General features: G+C 35.1%; 1 protein-coding gene across 1 annotated transcript; it reads left to right on the top strand.

The window, feature by feature from the left end:
- The first annotated feature begins 620 nt into the window (after positions 1 to 620).
- On the top strand, positions 621 to 9,185 carry LOC105321307 (collagen alpha-2(VI) chain). Its single transcript, XM_011419572.4, has 4 exons — positions 621 to 809; positions 905 to 1,028; positions 3,894 to 4,127; positions 8,161 to 9,185. The coding sequence occupies exons 1-4, from the start codon at positions 621 to 623 to the stop codon at positions 9,096 to 9,098; spliced, it is 1,485 nt and encodes a 494-aa protein (XP_011417874.3). The 3' UTR covers positions 9,099 to 9,185.
- Positions 9,186 to 13,585: the final 4,400 nt, after the last annotated feature.

Below are 13,585 nucleotides of genomic sequence, written 5' to 3'. Positions count from 1 at the left end.
AGAACAGGATAGGAATTTTGAGTCGAAAGTTATTGAACATCTTTGTAAAATTTTAAGGATAAAGAAATCGCGAATGACTCATTATCATCCCATGGGAAATGGTTCGGCAGAACGTTTCAATTTAACTCTTATTAGGATGCTCTCAACATTAACAGAGGAACGGAAGACAGAGTGGAAATCTTTTGTAGCACCACTTGTTCAAGCATACAATTCCACAAGGAGTGATGCCAAGGAGGGTATACACCACATTATCTAATGTTCGGATGGCATCCCCGTTTACCAATTGATGTTTTCTTTGGTATGGATATCAACACCGAAAAAGGGGATCATCCAACCTACGTCGCCAAGCTCAAGGATCGGATGGCATCTGCATATTCTTTGGAATCGAAGGAAGCTGAAAGAATTGCCAGCAAGAATAAAGAGAATTGTGATCAAATTTGCCAAACTTGAGATTGGAAATAGGGTGTTAGTGAGGAAAGTAGGAATACAAGGAAAACACAAGTTGCCTGACAAATGGGAATCTGATGTTTACACTATTCGGAGTATTTCAAATCCAGACATCCCTATGTTAAGAGTAAAGAGTGAATCGGGAAAAAAGCATTAATACTTTGCACAGGAATATGCTCTTGCCATTCAATGCCATTCCCTCTGAAAACATTGAAATGCCTGCAGCACCAGTGTTGAAAAGGAAGAGTAGAAGTCAGGATGCTGGTAGATCATCTGCAGAGGACAGTTCTGATGATGATAGATCAGGGGACAGCTCAGAATCAGAATCTGACTCTAGCAGTTCAGAAATCAAAACAACCAGAGTACTTAGGTCATCAAGAAACCCAGAAATTCTATAAGACAAACTGAAATTAGCAAGATTGAGACCAATATTAATTATGAGTTTTCGTCATTTCAGATCTCCAGTGTTTCTGAACCTATCGGTACCTTGAATGGGACAATTATTGATTACAATTCATCCAATGGAATCGATGAAACGACAAGGTCATCAGGTCGAGTAGATGATACCACGGTTGAACAGAGTACTCGGTTATCAAACTGTAACTCTCGCGTTTTTCCGCGACAAACTGCTGGGAAAAGCCTACCAATTATTTTCCAATAGAACTCTATACAAACCTTAGGACCTCTCAGTACTTTAGTATGACAATAACAGCCAAATCTTTGGTATCATTCGAAACTTCATTTTAAGCACTTTCAGAATTGAACACAGTGTTTATATATGGAACACACAGACGAAGTGAACACAGTGTTTATGTATGGAACACACAGACGAAGTATACACAAAGTAAATGCATGGAACACACAGTCGGAGTGAACACAGTGTTTATGTATGGAACACACAGACGAAGTGAACACAGTGTTTATGTATGGAACACACAGACGAAGTATACACAAAGTAAATGCATGGAACACACAGTAGGAGTGAACACAGTGTTTATAAATGGAAGATACAGACGAAGTGAACACAGTGTTTATGTATGGAACACACAGACGAAGTGATCATTGTTTATGAATGGAACTCATAACCGGAGTGAACACAGTGTTTATACATGGAAGATACAGACGAAGTGAACACAGTGTTTATGTATGGAAGATACAGACGAAGTGAGCACAATGTTTATGTATGGAACACACAGACGAAGTGAACACAGTATTTATGTATGGAACACGCAGACGAAGGGAACACAGTGTTTATGTATGGAACACACAGACGAAGTGAACACAGTATTTATGTATGGAACACACAGACGAAGTGAACACAGTGTTTATACATGGAACACACAGTCGGAGTGAACACAGTGTTTATGTATGGAACACACAGACGAAGTGAACACAGTATTTATGTATGGAACACACAGACGAATTGAACACAGTGTTTTTACATGGAACACACAGACGAAGTATACACAAAGTAAATGCATGGAACTGACAGTAGGAGTGAACACAGTGTTTATGTATGGAACACACAGACGAAGTGAACACAGTTTTTATGTATGGAACACACAGACGTAGTGAACACAGTGAATATGTATGGAACACACAGACGAAGTGAACACAGTATTTATGTATGGAACACACAGACAAAGTGAACACAGTGTTTATACATGGAACACATAGACGAAGTATACACAAAGTAAATGCATGGAACACACAGTCGGAGTGAACACAGTGTTTATGTATGGAACACACCGACAAAATGATCAGTGTTTATAAATGGAACTCATAACCGGAGTGAACACAGTGTTTATAAATGGAAGATACAGATGAAGTGAACACAGTGTTTATGTATGGAACACACAGTCGAAGTGAACACAGTTTTATACATGGATCGCACAGACAAAGTATACACAAAGTAAATGCATGGAACACACAGTCGGAGTGAACACAATGTTGATGTATGGAACACACAGACGAAGTGAACAGTGTTTATGAATGGAACTCATAACCGGAGTGAACACAGTGTTTATACATGGAACACACAGACGAAGTGAATAGTGTTTTTGTATGGAACACACAGACGAAGTGAACACAGTTTTTACGTATGGATTACACAGACGAAGTGAACACAGTGTTTATGTATGGAACACACAGACGAAGTGAACACAGAGTTTATACATGGAACACACAGACGAAGTATACACAAAGTAAATGCATGGAACACACAGTCGGAGTGAACACAGTGTTTATACATGGAACACACAGACAAAGTGAACACAATGTGTATGTATGGAACACACAGACGAAGTAAGCACAATGTTTATACATGGAACACACAGACGAAGTGAACACAGTGTTTATGTATGGAACACATAGACGAAGTGAACACAGTTTTTATGTATGGAACACACAGGCAAAGTGAACAGAGTGTTTATGTATGGAATACACAGACGAAGTGAACAATGTGTTTATGTATGGAGCACACAGACGAAGTGAACACAGTTTTTATGTATGGAGCACACAGACGAAGTGAACACAAAGTTGATGCATGAAACACACAAACGAAGTTAACACAGTGTCAGCATGGAACACACAGACGAAGTGAACGCAAAGTGTACATGTATGGAACGTATAAACGAAGTAAACAGTGTTTATGAATGAAACACACAAACAATCGGTTTACACTACATTTGTATGTTATGTATGGAACATATTTTTGAATGATACATTGTTTTCATGTTTGGTACACGATAATAAATGGTACACATATTTTAATGTATTTAAATCAAAGACAATTATTACACACTTTTTATGTAAGGAACGCATATATGTTTGATTTGTTTTTAGGAATATGATTTACTGTTGTCGTCAATAATTCTTAACTTCTATCTTTAGATATGAGCTTGATCAATACAAGTAAAAAGAATAAAGACTCATGCATCGGTCAAAATAAAAGGTACCAAAAGTACACCATGATTAAAAAGTAGAGCTACTAAATTTTCATATATATCTGGAATTTTTGGAAAGTACAGTAAATCACCTCATTGATATGACAAATATCAAATTAAACCATAACATATCAGTTTTAATGTTGAAAATGTTAGATCTGGAGAGTTTGGCTTATTGAGTACAGATCAATCCAGGAAGTTGTAAAACTGGGTTTGATCACATTCATGGAGTTTTCCTAGCTGAATTCTGACCGCTAACTATTAAATTTTTATACTATAAAACTATATTCTTTATTAACAGATAAAAAGAAAGAAAAATATGTAAACCACTTGTGATATTTTAGTTTGATTGTGATACATTAAACAGAAGTACCTTTTGGGACTGTTTTATCCTAGAGATGGGCGTTCCTCTGGCGATGTTGTATGCTAATGAGGGACGTCCCTAGATGTGGTTGATTACCCCTTACACGGTCACAATCTGTTTTAATGTTGTATATAAAGACCTGGAGGCCGGGGTAAGCCCCGCGGTAGTGAGCAGTATGAGACTGGTAATCACACTAACGGCTCTTTCATGTGTACTATGGCAGGTGTCCGCCATGGCTGTCCATGGTGGGTGGAACTGGGAGAAATGTCGGAAACAATACGAGCAACTCCGTGCTGAGGTTCGACAGCTCCAGGAAACCGTCGCCTATCTCAAAAGTTCCGTCTCTAAGTACTCCCACTATTACGTTAAAGGTGAGAGTACAAGTCTAAATCATTAAGTGTCTACATAAAAAGTTAAATTGAAAGAAACAGAGTCAGGTGATTTATATAATTTCTGCCCATTTTTACCGAACAAACTGAGTAGAGGATATTGAATTAATCTCGTTGAAATGTCTGGGTCAAGTCTTCTTTTAAGAAAAATGAGAATAGCAAATGATAACATGATAAAATATTCGACAAATATAACTTATAAGGTTCTATTTATAGCACTGTAAATACAGTAAAACACGCTTATAACGAAGTCCCAGGGACGGCCAATTTTACTTCGTTATAATTCGTTTACAACATGAAATAGAGACTTATGGAATGAAAATCACTTCGCTGCGTCAATTCATTATAAGCGTGTTCGCTATAACCGTGTTTTACTTCTAAAAATCACAAGACGGTTCTGTTTGATCAGGAATAACGTTTACGCTTAAATATATTTACATATGATGCTTCCTTTGCCCCTATGTCACTTGTGGATAAATCAGTAAAATTTCTACGCTTTAGAGTTATCCTGTATGGATGAACTGCACATCATGGAAATAGATACATGTATATGACAACAACATTTTCACGTTCTTTCTCCTGTTCGGTAGAAATGAGCATACCAATTTTCAATTACCGTTGTCCACGGGTTTCAAATATGGCAAATTCATGTTAAAATCGTTCACAAGTTCGTTCGAGGTAAATATGCAAAGAATCAAGATTAAAATTCAAACCTCCGAAATTCGGAAACCGTATCGTCTGCTGTTCAACATAATCTATCTATATAAATTTTGTTTTCTGTTTCCTATGCATCGCTAAATTTGAAAATGTTTTAAATGGACGTAGACACAATTTGAGATGAAAATTTTGATTTTTTACATTTTATGCCTAAAATTGTTTACTTGTGCATATTGTATGATTGATCAAAATATGAATTTTAGTTGTCAAGTTACAAAAAAGATGAAGAGCTTAGAGATCGTTATGTAAGCAAAGCTCGAGTCTTAAATTTGCCTACAAATAATGCAAAGTATAGAAATTACAATTTCTTTGAAAAAATAGCTCGTACCAAACAAGATAAATTGATTCATTTTGTTCATAGATAATATCTATACTACTGTATAAAAATAATAGACTCGAATTTTTGGGTTTTAATACTGAGAAATCGGACTTTTGATTTATATATTTTAAACATTATTAGTTCTTGAAGATTACCAATTTTTATTTTTTCTCAATCAAACTTCGCTAATTAATAATCAACGAAAATTCCTTTTAAAAATCCGGAAATCATCTGAATTTGTTGGATTTACAATCTTGCGCATGCGCATAAAATTCACGCTTAATCACAGGAGGCTCTTTAGGTAATGTTTCCACAATATCACAATTACAAGGATAAACTCAGAAACGAAATTACAAATACATGTAAATTTTCCTTGAAAATTTGTCACATATTCTGTTCATCAAACGAAATACGGTAGATAACTCTAATTCAGTGCATCTAATATGAAAAATTCAGAGAGTTTCGAATGTCAACATGGTGTGTAAATTCGAAGCGAGTAAAAAACGTTGGTGAAAAAAGTGTTGAATTCTTCATTAATATGAGTACAATCTGTAGATAAAAGATATTTACAGCCTCAAAATGGTTTTTTATGAATAATTGTTATTTTCAATGCAGCTTCATCAATTTTCTCCATTATTGTAGGCTTAAAGCTTGGTTATGTAAAAGTCAACAATACGGTGCGTGCACGCACGGGTCAAAGTCTAGTTATCAACAAAAAAGCAACATTTGATTAATACTTATACAGATACCCACACAAGAAAACAGCACTAATAAAAGACTCGATCTTTGTGAAAATAACAAAAAATTCTTACCTCTGTAATTCGCTTGAAACTCAATTATTGACTTTATTATTTTGATGAATCACTTAAAATACCCATATTTACCATTCTCGATACTAAAATTGAAATAAAAGATTTGAAAATTTTGCAGCTAAAAGTAAATCCTTATCGTGATTCTAAATTTTACTGTCACTATAACCATCTATACCACAATGACTGTGTTGCAACAAGTCGATCATATGACACACTTTTGCCCATTTCTGAAAAATGATGATGAGGTCGGCATTTGGGATATTTTTTTTTTTTCGTTTGAATTTTTTTTTATCCATTTAAAAGTTGAAATAATAAGTCACCAGAGGAACCATTTAATAGCTTAATCATAGGATTAAACATATATTACTTACATAGTAACTTTTTTGTTGTGTAAGACATACCATGGTTTGGAATTCACGACCACTGTTATACCCGGGGTCGTGAACCAAACCATGGTATTATTTACAAAACACCACAGAAAGTTAAATATAGATAGTACATGTATATCTATAACGAAACGCAGGGGAAAATGTAAGTCAACAAGTTTTTAGGGACTTGATCGCGATCTGGCGAAATTCTGTTTTTCTGATTTTATTATTCACAATGCTTAAAGAATGCATTGCTAATGATCAAATGAAATTTGAGAGTCAGTCATAGAGTTATAAGCATGAAACAGGGCTCACAATTTTTTGTCATGTAAACAAGGCACTTGCCCAGTTTTGTTTACATACGTTCAATATACCGGTAAAATCCTTTTCATGCTTATTATCCTGTCTACTTATTCATTTAAAGCATAAATAAACAGATTCTAACGTTCAACACAATCATTTCAGGTCTAAAATTGGAATTTTTACTTCAATATTCAAAATTTAAACAAAATCTGTGTTTACGTAGCAAATAATTGTAAGATTTGTAACTCGCTTATTACTAAACGAATGATACTCAAATTCTGGCTGCCTATTAAAAATGCCTAAGTGAAGCATTGTAAACATTAAAATCAAAAAAATAATTTTCATCAAAATTGTGACCAAGCCCCTTTAATCATAGTTAAATCTGATTAGATAGAAATTTGATTTTTCTTTCCGGAAGGGAAATTAGATATCCAAATATAGGGTGCAAAACACAGTTTTATATGTAACGTTATAAGCACGTTTTTAGATGAGGGACGAGCAAAACTGACCCGTATAAAATTAAATTGAAAAAAAACATGTTACATATATATCTATATACCAATAGAATGATAAAATTTTGAATTTTGTAAATATTTAAGAATTAAGCACATGTAAGTTAATGCTAAAGTTTATTTGGCACTCAAAACATGAGGAAAATAGACAAAAGGGTGCTTCTAAATACAGTATACCAATGCATTTTAGGCTCCCCTTAACAACAGAATGCAAGTAAATCAGCCATTCTATGCATTTTCAAGAGCAAGTCCTTAGGCATCGTTTATAGTATTTTAAGGGTTTTGCCACCCTTTAAAAGAGCTTTATTACCCGCTTAAAATAATGAAATTCTGCACGCGTAAAATCCGGATGTTTTTGGAGTTACCTCCCTTTGTATTAGAGTCTCACAAAATTAATTTTTGAAATTTTTTACTTTTTTATGTATGCAAAAGTTAAACCTGTATATTATGCAATTGAGAATTAAAAAAAAATATTTTCATGTACATCGCATAAAAATAGCAGGAAAATCCTTACCCATAATGCTTTTTACCAGAGAAAACCTCCTTGATTTTATACGAAACTGTGTTTAGCTACCATAGGCATTCAATGCGGATGTTTCGCATTGTAGAATACTGACTATGCTATAAATGATCTAAAATCGAATTGATTGATATACCTTTTTAATTATAAGAAATTTGAAAGTAAAATTTTTATTATCTTTAATTTTACTAGCACAGAATGACGTTTTGGCACTCCGTCAGGAATGTCACTGAAATGTTACTGAATGTTGACTAAACAGTCTTGGAAAATTACTGAATAACAGAGCTATTCCATTCAGTCACCTTCAGTTAACATTCATTCATGTTTTTTGTTTTGACTTAAGAGTAGAAGTAAATGTACATCAACTGTAGTTGTTTTTAATTCTTAAACTACAGTTTAAGCATGTAAGATTCAAAATAAAATAAAGTTATACTAGTGATATACGGGATTTTTTTGAACTACAGGTCTGAGAGGTCCCCCTGGTCCTGCAGGGCCGATGGGTCCCAAGGGAGGCCCCGGAGTACAAGGAGAAAAGGGAGATCCTGGAAGTCAGGGAGCACCTGGAATGAAAGGTGACCAAGGAATACAAGGGGCTAAGGGGGAAAAGGGGGACCGAGGACCTAGAGGATTCACTGGTAAATCTGGGGAAAAGGGCGACAAAGGAAATACTGGGCCCAAGGGAAATACCGGACCTCAGGGTCCACCAGGAGAAAAAGGTCAACAGGGAGAAAAGGGCGAAAAGGGAGATAGGGGACCAAGAGGATTTAGAGGTGAGAAAGGAGATAAAGGGGACCCAGGTGATCAGGGACCTAAGGGCGACCAGGGTCCAGCAGGACCTCATGGACTTCCTGGAAAGGATGGGAAAAGGGGACCAAGGGGCCCTCAAGGACCGCAAGGAGAACAGGGACCTAAAGGAGACAAGGGAATGCAAGGTCAAATGGGACAAAAAGGTAATCAAGGTGAGAAGGGAGATCAAGGTCCAAGGGGTCTTCAAGGCAACACTGGACCAAGAGGTCCTCGTGGTTTGCAGGGACCTCAGGGACCACGAGGAATGAAAGGAGAAAAAGGAGATGATGGTGTCAAAGGAGAAAAAGGCGATACTGGACCAAGGGGTCCCCGAGGATTTAAGGGCCCCAAGGGTGATCAAGGCCCACAAGGAAGAAGGGGGCCACCTGGTGAAAAGGGAGAAAAGGGAGAAAAGGGCGAAAAGGGAGCCAAGGGAGACAAAGGCGACCCAGGGGAGCAAGGGCCTCAGGGGGAGACTGGTCCAAAGGGTGATCAAGGACCAATGGGATTACCGGGACCGAAAGGTAAAAGAGGACCAATGGGACTTCGAGGTTTCAGGGGTCCAAAGGGAGACAAAGGGGATCCAGGAATTGTGGAAAAACATTATGCATACTAACATATTAATTGTGCGATTTGTAATATGGAACCCATATTCTATTGATTTTATATCACGTAGTGAACATTAAATGATTTGTACATATAATGATTGTTGGGCTATTGTATTTATTGCCAAAACTTAATGTGAACCGTTTATCCAGTCAAGGTTATCGATAGATTGCAAGAAAAAATTAAGCATCAATCAGATGCACAAAAATAGCTTTGACGACCGTTAAAATCTTTTACCCATCTTCCATTCTCTTAAAATATTCAACCATTGTTTAATAGATCAACCTTTGAGTAAACCAGGCTATGGTATTTATAGGTGGGACATTTTTTCCAAATTAAATCCTTTTTTTAAAGTAAGGAATTAAGACATATGCCTCTATTTAAGTGGGTATCATCAGTGATTTATTGTACCAGCACATACAGTACTCTGGTGATAAAATTCTTTATCCACAATATCCGGATATGACAGGTTCTTTTCAAAATTTTTATTATTTTACTATTTTACAATAGCACAAATAAACGATACTTAACAAGTTTACTTTTGGATAAAAAGAATCAAAACCTGTTGGATACATGATGAATTAGTGTCCGATCCATGGTGAAGTGAAAAACTGATCTTAAGAAAATAAATATTCAAACATTCAAGGCTACTTTGATTAAAATTTGTTTTAAACGCACTTCTTTCAATTTAGTTGCGTCAAATATGATTCAGTTCTGTGGAATATATGTAAGTAAAAAAGCATTCAAATTTGGCTATTTTGTAAAATTTTGATAGCCAATATTTAAATAAAAGCACGCATGACTTCATTTTGAGATCACTGTGTTATAGTTTTATAAAAATGTAAAAATCCGAATTTTGATTATGATAAAGTATAGGATTCTTAATCTGGATTATTCAAAACATCACACATGTATATGTTACAATAAACAAAAATTGTCCAATTAAAGTTATATATGAACTCACCCTTTTTTAAAAAAGTGTTAAGGATAGATTAGCCCTTATTATTTTGTTTTGTAATATTTTTAAGGCCGGTAATATTAAATGGAGCAAGTGGGATTCTAGTTGCATTACATTAAAAAAACCAACAACCTGTTATAAAGTGTTAAATACATAAGTTGTTAACGGTAGATAAAAACTTGCACGCGTGGTTGAAAAGCAATAATTTGACGCCTAAAAGATGAAACGAGTCAAATCAATGCCATGCGACTCAAGAGAGTGTTAAGTTTTGTCAATATGTCCATTGGTAAGATAAATTAATGTTAGAGTTTGTTTTAGGGGAGGACCTTGCTGTTTGGTCATTTCTAGTTGATCATGCTATTTAAAGTAATCATTACTTTTCTTAGATTTAAGATTGTGAATTAATTGTTATTGTGAGTTTATCGTTTGTTATTTTTAACAGACTAGAGTGAATAATTGTTATGTCATTTACCTTTGACGCAGATTTTTTTCTTTGCTTTAATGGAACAAAAATCATGCAACACAAGTGTTTCTGGGGTGATAAAATGTGTTTTGCTGAAATTCAACAGATGATGATTTAAGGAAAACAATAATATTGTTATTAAGCATCTTTTTTTAAACGACTAAAAGAACAACTAAGGTAAAGAATTGATGCTCTTGATATAGTACTACACATACGTACTCTCCATGTAACAAAATGCTTTTTCTATACGTACAGACAACAGCGAAATGACAGAATAACATATTTGTCATTTCTTAGCAACTTTATCCCAATTTTCCCGAATCGTTTTAATTGTTTTCTATACAGCTGCCATTAACCAACAGTTTCTTGGACTGTCCTCCATCACTACACAATATCGCCTTCCTTGTTGTTCGATTCTTCGCTCTTTCATTTCCTGCATGGATGAAGTAGGTGGAGGTAGTCAGATTTCCACATCTTCGGATCTTGCACACGTTTTTGATAAGATTTTAGCATATCTTTACACTGATACCACTGATACCACTCTGGACAGTCGAAATCAAAAGAAAACAATGTTTTCATGTCAACAGTATATTGGGTGTGAGCACGAAAAAAAAAGGTCGAATGCACTGGTGTCAACGGTCGGGAGTTGACTCGTGATCATCTCTGTCACCAAGATGCAAAGAATATCATGAGTAATATTCTGGTTACTTGACTCCATAAGCACATGGCATACGATTTTACGTACAAGCCCCATAATCTTTTTCCAGACTCAATCAAAGTGTGACGAGTGAGGGGGGTTGCCTCTGAACTTCTTTAAGTCGTCATCTTCAGTGCTGATGATATCAATTGTAGGTTGTTTGTTGCTTCAATGAAATTGAAACCTCTGTCTGACCAGGTTAGGGTTAGGGTTAGGGGTAAATTTATATATTTTAATCTTTCCTCTTAAACTGGTAAAATGGCGCACATCAAAGATGTATGCTGAATAACTTTAAAAATCAACTACCGACCACACCCCAAAGAAAGTGTAGTCAGATCAGCCCCAGGATATACCAAGGTATTTGTACCATTTGAAAATAACTTCTTTGAAAAATATCTAACATTGATATTGTCACTTACTGTAAATTCCTTATATTACGCGAGTACTTAATTCCGCGATCCCGCTGGTTTGTATCAAATTGCGAGAATATAAAATCGCGAACGTGGAACTCTTCTCCTTATTTCTTATAATTTTCAACTCTCAAAAAATAATGGCGAGATTTTAAAATCCGCGAAGGATGCTTCTCGCGATTTTACGCGGATATTAATTCCTCGCGTTTAATTAGGAATGTACAGTATCAAGCCAAGTCAGTTGCTATTCATATTTTTTCTGCATCTGGTAGATCTTTAAAGCTATGCAATATATGGAAAAATTCTTCTTATTCTAACTTTTCGTGTATGATTGGCATTAAAATTATACTGGTGGCCATGTTCATACTCTAGTTAACGCATGATTTGACTGTAAAACATTCTTAAAAAGAATATTATTTTAATTATGTGCTTTTCTTTGATATTGAGTTTAACACAATAATTGTAAAAAGGTTAATAACCGTACAAAATACCGATCACAGATGTAAAATATTAGAATATTATATTGATAAAATGTTTATATGTGTTATTTCATTTATATGATTTACATGAAAATCATTAATAGCTTAACAAAACTTATTATCGCTTTCATTATAGCTGAGCAGCTGATTTACACTTTCCCGAACGATCGTTAAACAAACTCTCTCCAACTTTCGTTTTAATATATACAAGTTTTAATACGTCACTATTTGTGTTAAATATAGCTCTGAGATACATGTCTGTGTAAACAGATGAGATCCACCAAAACAGTAGGTACATTTTTTGTTTGGGTCTGCAGTGTGGATTTGACAACAAGCACACAAATAAACGAATCTTTTTCGCTTCACAGACAGGTGCTTTTTACTTGTGATGTAATAAAGGGGTCAATTTTGCTTAGAATTACACTATATTGCAAAATACCCAATGGAAATATTGCTTACTTATTACTTAATTCAAATGTAATTTTTTTATTGTATGCAATGCTTAACTTTGGCATCTCTGTCAACCAAAGCAACGAGGTTTACTTGGCACCAATGTGTCGTAATACAAACCAAAAACAACAAGCATACTGAGAGTATTGCATATGCAATACACGTCCCCTAACGGTTTGTCGAAATTTGTGAAAACAATGCAGAATATCATTTCTTGCCGTCTCAACAGTCCAACCCGATAACGAACCCGTTTGTAATAATAATAATACATAAAACCCTGTCGATGAAGTTTACAACACAATGCTTGACACTATTTTACAGAACTTATTTGTTTGTTAGAAACAATAAAAGGAATGGTCCAAGAAATCCACGATATTATTACTGACAACATACTTTCCTCGTTTATTTGATACACACCGAGCCCGATACCGAACCCGAACATTAAAAAATTGGAATGTAAAAAAAGATTTTTCTCGAAAATATGTCAACCAGACGCTACAAAAGTGGAAACTTGATCTGTAGTTTGATCATATGAAGCTGTTCAGCAAATTCAACATTAATCATCAAACGCATAAAGAAAAAAAAGTATGGAAAACTGAAGTGGGACAGACAAACGGACGGACAGACGGACGGACTGACGGACGCAGAGGAAAGCTATAGTCCCCTCCGGTGAAAACCGGTAGGGGACTAATAAGAAAGCAAAGCACTATATATTTGCCTGCATAATGTTACTATTTCATGTATTAATTTTTTAAACGAAAATATATTCAACTTAGGATAAGCACCCTTTCCGTATTTTTCGTAGTAGAACAGACTGGCTGCAGGCGTCGACAAACATGAACCACATATGTTGTTCATTGATATTAATGGTATAATATTTGAGATCTAATGTAGTCGACACAGTTGGTCATTGTTTTCTAGGACAAAATATTTCCTAAAGTTTGCTATTTACTAAAAAATCAATAAGAAAGAACGTGTGTTTGCAATGTATTGTCAACGGAATATTTATATCGAAAGTTTAAATTTTGTTTTATAGTGTC

Source organism: Magallana gigas, chromosome 3, assembly GCF_963853765.1.
Source record: "Magallana gigas chromosome 3, xbMagGiga1.1, whole genome shotgun sequence".
Lineage (NCBI taxonomy): Eukaryota > Metazoa > Mollusca > Bivalvia > Ostreida > Ostreidae > Magallana > Magallana gigas.
Note: the sequence above shows the minus strand (reverse complement) of the source record. Positions and strands in the feature narration are given on the sequence as shown.